This window comes from Tachypleus tridentatus, chromosome 1, assembly GCF_004210375.1.
Source record: "Tachypleus tridentatus isolate NWPU-2018 chromosome 1, ASM421037v1, whole genome shotgun sequence".
NCBI lineage: Eukaryota > Metazoa > Arthropoda > Merostomata > Xiphosura > Limulidae > Tachypleus > Tachypleus tridentatus.
In genome coordinates this window covers 135,258,912-135,267,768 of record NC_134825.1, presented here as the reverse complement: position 1 = coordinate 135,267,768, position 8,857 = coordinate 135,258,912, and the positions used below count along the sequence as shown (strand labels likewise).

Sequence of the window (8,857 nt, the reverse complement as noted above, 5' to 3'; positions counted from 1 at the left end):
GTTAATCCACTATTCATTGATAAAAGAGTAGCCCAAAGAGCTTGGTGTGTAGTGATAACTAACTGCTTTCCTTCTGGTCTTACACTGCTAAGTTAGGGATGGCTAGCGCAGACAGTCCTTGTGTAGCTTTGCGCGAAATTCATTACAAATAAATATGCTTTTTCTAGCTTGCTGTAGTACACTTAGGTGCACTGATTATCTTTCTCACTTTGAATAAGTTGAAGAAAGAGATTGAACACAAAGCGAAACAAAGTTAAATCAATTTTTATTTATTTCAACACAAATAAAATGATAATTCTTATAAGATTGTTTCATACTTTATAGCCTATACCCTTTCTCAATGCTTCTCTAACAACATAATGATTCATTAAGACTAAATATGATAAGCCATGTAGCCACTCTAATGAACCAAACTTGAAGGAGATCATATAAATAATAATAATAATAAAAAAAATAAATTTATAAAACGATACAAAATCATTTAAAACTATCACGAGGGAAGGTAAACTTAAGATTTCGTTGCGTAATAAAAGCTAAATCTTGTTTATAGAAAAATTATTGTAAAAATTTACAATTTGCCCATAAAGACGAGTTTCGGTAATAATCTCAGGTCCAAAAACAACAGCAAAAAATATAAAAGAAAAAAGAAGTTTATGTCAACTTAGACTTTAATCAAAATAAAATAATAACGTTACCTTGATAATAATTGCAAATAGACAAGCAAAAATCTCAGTTTTTTTTCAGTGTTGAGTGAAGTTGTCGCCGTTAACGTATCTTTTTCATGACATTTTAATCGTCGAAACGAATTATTTCTCTTTTAAAAAGTATGATAGTTCTGGTCTTTGATGGATAAGTATCAACAAACAAACTGTCAACAGTTGATGCGTTTCTGATGTTTTATCAATTAAATAAATGTAATTATTATTGTCACAAAGCTTTCTTTTTTAAATAATGACATGCATTTCTATATATTCATACAAATTTCATACAAAAATATGAAAACCTTAAAAACAGCATTCACATAAATCGTAATAATATTTAATTGCTCTTATACATATAGTCTCCATAAAATTACTTTGCAAACTGATAAAGAAAAGATTGTGCTTCGCAAATATATTCACCAATATATTACAATAAGTTTCAACACTATGTATCATGAAATATTTTACAATTCGCCAAAGCAAATAATATCGATAAACATCTAATAATTATAAAAGTGTTAGTATAATTTTAAGCATCATACTGATCTTTTTATTTCAAAACAAATTATTAAGAACTAGAAGATTGGGAAAATATTATCATCTTTTACTTTCATAATTATGAACACATCTTTACAGCAAGACCAAACTCAAACTTAAGTAGGAGATTGGAAAAGTAAGTATGTAACAAAGTATGTAAAGTTTTGATTGTCCCCCTGACAAAAACATTTTGAACATAGAGACAAGTGTAAGTGAATCCACCAATAAATAGGATTTCAATACTTAATTCCAAAAATTAGTGACATTACAGTGAAAAAAATAGAAAAGCAAAATATCGGATGTAATGAATAAGTAATCTTACGCCAAAATATCTTTTTCTAAATAAATTACTATTTCATAAAGCATACGCCAGATATCATAATTGTCCTATAATGATTATTTCCAGGTGAGAAACCCGTTAGACCTACTACTGACTTAATTCTAAAATGTCTTCACAGTTACTTTATTACACGACCAGCAGTGACTTATCTGCGCTGAAATATTAAAATGGGGAAACTTGGAAGAGGATTGGTATTAAAACAAAGTGCATTTTACTGATCATATACTGTTCGAGAAAATAATGGAAATAATTAATAAATATATTTTCATTGCTAGCAAAATAATGGAAAAAAACTTTCAACACATTTCTAATGTATGATTGGAATTTGGATAAATTTCTAAATTTCAAATGCTTTTCATAACTTGAAATAGTAGTCTTACTTAAATTTCAAACCATGGCCTAGAGTGGTTTCATCTTGTTCGTTGTAATATCGCGGAATCGGCGTATACGCTGCTAACATTATATGAAGGAATAACTAATGAGTATTTTTTTTTTTTTTGTTATTTGATTGCTTCTCACTGATGACTGAAATTATTTCAGAAATACCATTGAAACGATTCCAAATCCGAGATACATTCAAGACAAGAAAAGTAAAAAATATTGTTACACGGTTACTATCTGCTCTTATCTGTTTATTTTGTATAAATAACATTCACATGCTATAATATTTTTCTGGCAAAATATCTATTACGAAATTGAAAGTATGCAATGAAGCCTCTCTACAACGTTTACTTTTATCGCCTTGATCTTATTCATCACTTGCCCACGTGACGCCCTTGAGCTTCACTGTGATATTGAAATTCGTATTGGAGTATTTTAAAATAAAAATAGCGAAATAATAATAATGCTGTTTGACGCATAATCTAGAAAAAATAATTGTTTAAGAAACTTACAGCGTGAAATATATTACATGTATCTGTTTATAATTTTTCAAGTTTAATTTTTTTTAATTAAAGAAGGGGTGTTAAATACACTCACACTCTTCCACGACAGCGTTAGGTATTTCCATTTGTACAATAGTGTCATTATGTGTTGCTACGAGCAAGGTTATGGATGAAAGACGCGAAGGAGAACAACACAGTCTAAGTTGAGGGGGTTTATTGCTGGGATGGAGCCTTGTTAGATACCTGTAAACAACAGTGGTATGGTGATAATGTGCCAGACTAACGTCCTCTAGGCAAGAGCCTCGACAGTAGTAAGAGTCGTATCCTGCAGGGTAGATTATAAAATCTTGCCATCCTAGTTCGCTGAAAGAAACATGCAGACTGTCTCGACAACACTGAGTTGTAGTTGATGAACAATTCTGAACATTCCTCTTTCTTCTTCCTAAATTATTTAAAAACTGGACTCGGAAACTTAAAAGAGGTTGAATGTTTTTATTTAAAGATACTGCAGAGTTTAAGATATTATCACTGCAAGTGATACACCTTATTTCTAGGTGGAGCTTTCGTCTTTGTTTTATCCACTGCAGTCCAATTTGTGTCAGGTCAACTTTTAGCCAATCATTATTTATTGGAGTTTCTTTAATCGAAATGATATAAGAAGTCCAGTTATTACCCTGTTTTCTCCATTCCAGAAGCATGAAAGTGTGATTTAATACTACATCCGAAGTTTTCATTTTTATAAGAGCTTGTAGTTCTAGTGATTTGACATGATTCATCAAAACTTCAGGCTTAAGTTGAAAGGTGAAATACGCTGTCTTGGCATCTACGTCTTTAAAATAATTCTGAGTGCCTAAAGAAATTAGGAAATATTGTAATTGTGATTATTCATATTGTAGAAACATTCAAAGCCAATAACATTTCATTTTGTTGAAGCGTTTGAAGCTATTGATGTTAAAAAACATCACATTAATGTTTGTTACAAAATTTTGAACAGATATTTGTCTGCCAACAAAATGTTAATTAGGTCTGACCTACAGCATTCATCAGACGAAACAAAACAAAAAATCTAACTACAATTTTTATGCGCCTTTAATTTGAATTTATACAATAACTAATTAATAAGAATGTTTGATAAAAAATCAGCAGTATAATGCGCTTTTAACACTAGTTTGACTGCAGTTTTTGTCGTTTAAAACTTAACATTAAATTTTTAGTGTTTGAATATTAAGTTGTACAATTTGAGCTAACTTATTTATTACGCTTGGAAATCTGAACTTCATCTGGGAATTAAATTTAATAAAAAATACATATCTATTTTACCAATGAAGCCTGTTATTTGACCAACATACTCTTATATTTATTCGGTTACAACTATATTGTAATTAAAACCTATAGAAATTAGCACACTCAATGTAAATGACTTGAATAGACAACTGATTTTAGGAATGAGGAATTAAATGTTTTGCACCACAATAAATACAGTAAAAACTTAACTATATAAATTCTAAAACTTATGAGCGAAAATAAAAATAAATGTAACAACACGTTAACCCAACTATACTTGCAATGTCCAGTGCCGATAAGGCCATCGATTAATAGGTATGAATTTCGCGCAAAGCTAGACGAGGGCTATCTGCACCAGCCGTCCCTAATTTAGCAGTGTAAGACTAGAGGGAAGGCAGCTAGTCATCACCACCTACCGCCAACTCTTGGGCTACAGTTTTTCAGCCCCCACTGCTGAAAGGGCGAACATGTTTGGTGTGACGACGATTCGAACTAGCAACCCTCAGATTACGAGTCCAGTGCCTTTATCACTTGGTCATGCCGGATCAACGCTTAATAGCTCACAAAGCTATTTTGGATACGACAAACATATCAATGCAAACTTATCACTAAGTTTTCACGCAAACAAGCCATCGATGTCAATCTGAATGATCGGTTTAGAAGTTAACTTTTAAAAGGCCTTTCCTGTAACTATCTTAGCAAGCTATTTCTCACGTTTGAGCTATGATGTTTGCTAATGTTTTGCTAAAAATTATATTTTAGGAAGCATATTAACTTATACAACAGTATCATGCAAATTACATGTATATCTACATTGATAAACAAAGTTATATTTTTACAAGAAATTTAACAGAGTATGATGATCTACAGCATACTAAAATAAGTTACATATAATACATTGAAATATTGTACAGATATGTTAATTTTTCACAGAAAAGATAACGGTAGCAAAGAAATCACACTAAGTTTAAAAATAAAATACGATTTTCAAGGGGTTTTAAAGAATACAGTTTTATCTGATGGTTCTAATTCTGATTAACTTGATCAAAACCATCTGAAATTTAAATAAAATTCAACACATGACTATTTCTCGTTATAACTCCTGGTAGGACAGCGGTAAGTTTATAGACTCACAACGTTAAAATATGAGATTTAGTTTTCCGCGGTGGACTCAGCAGATAGAGCGTTATAACTTTTCCCTAAAAATATAAAACAACAAATCATTTTTCATTGTGATTTCGTAAAAGGCTTCTGAATGTCCCAGAGGTGACATTTGTAACGGTCTCCATTGGAGTCCAAACGATATTATAATAAAAATTACGGATTTTTTTGTTGCTCATAAGTTACAGCGAAACATGACAGAGTTTAGTTTCTTTTGAAATTCCGCGCACGGCTACATGAGGGCTATCTGCGCTAGCCGTCCCTAATTTAGCAGTATAAGACTAGAGGGAAGGCAGCTAATTATCACCACCCACCGCCAACTCTTGGACTACTCTTTCACTAACGAATAGTAGGATTGACCATCACATTATAAGTCCCTTCGACTGAAAAGGAAAGCATGTTTGGTGTGAGGGGGATTTGAACCACCGACTCTCGGATTATGAGTCGAGTGCCTTAACCACTTGGCTATTCCAGGCCTAGAAAATAAGAACAAAAATTCTCTCTGACATGAAATTTGCATGTCATCACGTAATATTATTCCAATATTCTAGAATGTTATAAAACAGGTTTTATAAAACTGTATAACACTAAGCTCACAGCACATACCCAAATGTTACAACAATCTGTTCATCTAATTGTTACGAAGATAATGATAAAAATATAAGATTTAATTTTAAAAAACACATTAGGGTCACTCCATGCCAACTCACCCATAAAAAAGAACTTTTCCTAGTTCATGTCGAAGATTTTCTTGAAAAAAATCAAGCAAAAACTTCATTTTAATTTATTCAGCCATGCAAAATCCTAAAGCTGTACTGCATGGCTGAATGAATCAAAATGAAGTTTTTACTTAAATGTTTTCAAGGAATTCTATGACAAACTGGAAAACACTAGGTGAGTTGACATGAAATGACCCATTAGCTACATGTTGCTACCTATTTCTACTGCCACTCAGTTATAAACTAGTAGTGATGAGATTTGTATACAAACATTTATTAACCAAATATCATAGGCCTGCCATGCCCAGGTGGTTAAGGCACTAAACTCGTGATCCGAGGGTCGCAGGTTCGAATCGCCGTCACACCAAACATACTCTCCCTTTCAGCCGTTGAGACGTAATAATGTTTCAGTTCAACCAAATTAACATGCTAGCGCAGATAGCCCTCGTGTAGCTTTGCACGAAATTCAAACCAAACCAAATATCATAACCAGCTGACACGCTATTTCATATAAGTTATGATGTGTGTGTGTTTTCTTAGCCCCCCGCTAGTGCAGCGGTATGTCTTCGGATTTACAACTCTAAAATCAGCGATTCGATTCCCTCGGTGGGCTCAGCAGATACCCCGATGTGGCTTTGCTGAGCCCAGAGAGGAAATCAAACCCCTAATTTTAGCATTGTAAATCTGTTAACTTATCACTGTGCTAGCGGAGACTTATAAAGTATGATAATCGGATGCTTGTACAGATTAACTTAATCCTAAATTGACTGAAAACATTGAAGTTTGTTTAATAAAAATGAGATTTCATCGATTCTTAAATTGGCACGCATGTCACCCCAGGGCACACAATATTTAAAATACTGACAGAGGATGGGAGGAGTTAAATATTTTCCCGTTTGTTTGAACTTTTGCCTGGTAGTATACCAAATCTATTATACACAATATACTAATCTCGGTGTTTCTTCGTACTTACAACGACAGAAATCGGGTTTTGATGCCCGTTGTTAGCAGAGCACAGATAGTCATTTGTGTAACTTTATGCTTAACTACAAAACGAACAGTAATAAAAAAATGTTTTCTTTTTAGGGACGTGTAACGGTAAAAAATGTTGTTCAAGGGAAAGATATCCGCTGTCTAACAATAACAAACTAAATAATGGGCTCTACTATCAGCATCTTAATAACAAAATTTTATCGCAACAAATACTATACTGATTTTCTACTTCCTAACTTTATACTGATCTTAACTACTTCGTTTAGAAAATAGATTAAGTATTCGAAACTTATACTGATCTTGCCTATTTCGTTTAGTAAATGTATTAAGTACCTCGAGATTATAAGAAACTATCCCATTAAAGGCTTGTGAAAGCTGTGTACAACAAACATACCATTTGTTAACAAATAACACTCAGATAAACAATCAGCTAATTAAATTATGATTTAAGCTACATAAAACTATTAATACATTTCTGCATCTAAAAATTAATGAAGAACTCATTTAAATGCGAAAATTTTGAACAATTTTGTATTCTCGATAGTCTAATTTATGTTTACTTTTTCACTTGAAGTTTCTTTAATTAAGTGAAGAGAAACCCTTTGTAGCGATCTAGCGGGCTATAAGAAATTTAAGTTCTAATTTAGATTAAACCCTTTCTATCAATGTTCCTTTCTCCTCTGAACGAATAAAACCGTGTAGCCACTGTAGATCAGCTAAAAGTATTTTTGGTTGTGAAACACTTAACTTGTTTGTTTGTTTGTTTGTTTTGGAATTTCGCACAAAGCTACTCGAGGGCTATCTGTGCTAGCCGTCCCTAATTTAGCAGTGTAAGACTAGAGGGAAGGCAGCTAGTCATCACCACCCACCGCCAACTCTTGGGCTACTCTTTTACCGACGAATAGTGGGATTGACCGTCACATTATACACCCCCACGGCTGGGAGGGCGAGCATGTTTAGCGCGACGCGGGCGCGAACCCGCGACCCTCGGATTACGAGTCGCACGCCTTACGCGCTTGGCCATGCCAGGCCCGAAACGCTTAACTGGCAAATGTTTACATTTATTTTTAAGGTGTTTTCTAAACGTTGGACGCATGTACTTACTGTTTTCCGGAAAAAGAAAAATATTTCGAGCCTTTCTGTAAATACTGTCAGATCCCTCTTCTAAAGAAAGTGAAACTGCGTTTAACCTTTCAAGTATATATTTTTGGGCCAACAAACGAATGTGTGACGGCTGCTGTCCAACATCTAGAATTGGAGGTCGATCCATTCCCATTTTTCTGAGAATGTCATTTTTGATTATTTCAAGTCTTAGCCTTTTCAGTTCTTCATATCCAAGATGTTGTTCGTAGTCATTTTTCTCACAATTTTTACAAGGACTAGACGAAATATTTCTGTTAGAACTTCCCAATATCCGATTGATAATTGTCTCCTTATCTGAAAGTGAAATAACACAATCAAGAAGCGATAAGGTAAAAAATCCGGTGAATACTAGTCTCATGATAAAATTCTTGGGATTTCCTAAGTTACTAAACAGCGTGAAGCGATTCTATAGCTATGCCCCTGTGTTGGTCAGACTTCATAAGCTACCACCTTTAAAAACTTAAATTTTTTGTTGTTGTTAAGGGATCCTTTCGGCAATTTAATTTTGCCCACTCACTTAATTGGGTTATAGAACTCTAACAATAATGCCTCTTATAGACTTGTTACTAGGCGGATTTAGTGGGAGAATGAGGAAGTCATGAGCCAGAGGACCGTCCTTTTAAATGATTTATCATCTAATCAGGTACTAAGTAATAACTACCAAGATATAAAAACTAAAACTTATGTTGAAGCAATACGGTTATTTAAGGTTTGAGTTAGCAACAAGAACAAAAAACCTTTTAAGAATATAACGCTATCTCAGGCCTGAGATTAGTGGAGCCAGCTGTTGCATGTTGCGTGTGTTAGGCAGATGAACCTTTCTACTCGAAGGCTCAAATTTCTGAAGTCCACGCGCTTAGCAACACGCAAGTGGTGTGACATCGAAAGAGTAGCAAAACTAATAACAGTATCTTTCATTCAACGTCATTATTGCGTCATTCCAATGTCGACGTTTAACACTAGTTAAAAGATTCTTGACTACTAGTATGTAGTGCAGCATAATTATCGAGAATCAAATACTATAAATTGATGCAAATATCTACAGTCTGCGTAGTTACCTACATTTAATCACAACAATCAAAACAAACAAAAGTT

General features: G+C 33.5%; 1 protein-coding gene across 2 annotated transcripts; it reads right to left on the bottom strand.

The window, feature by feature from the left end:
* Window positions 1-247: 247 nt before the first annotated feature.
* On the bottom strand, window positions 248-8,657 carry LOC143224886 (growth/differentiation factor 8-like). Of its 2 annotated transcripts, XM_076453328.1 has the most exons (3): window positions 8,500-8,657; window positions 7,724-8,056; window positions 248-3,312 (listed from the first exon to the last, which is right to left on the bottom strand). In XM_076453328.1, exons 2-3 carry the CDS (start codon window positions 7,893-7,895, stop codon window positions 2,543-2,545), a joined length of 942 nt encoding a protein of 313 aa, XP_076309443.1. In that variant the 5' UTR covers window positions 7,896-8,056; window positions 8,500-8,657; the 3' UTR covers window positions 248-2,542. The 2 variants fall into 2 exon arrangements, with proteins under 2 accessions (XP_076309443.1, XP_076309434.1); XM_076453319.1 differs by having other exon boundaries at window positions 7,724-8,641.
* Between the last annotated feature and the right edge of the window lie 200 nt (window positions 8,658-8,857).

Excerpts from the sequence above, each read along its gene's own strand:
- LOC143224886 (XM_076453319.1), bottom strand. The coding sequence starts at position 8,120 with ATGAGACTAGTATTCACCGGATTTTTTACCTTATCGCTTCTTGATTGT. Across the intron at positions 3,313-7,723 it reads TTTTCTTTTTCCGGAAAACA|GCACTCAGAATTATTTTAAA; the intron begins GTAAGTACATGC and ends TAATTTCTTTAG.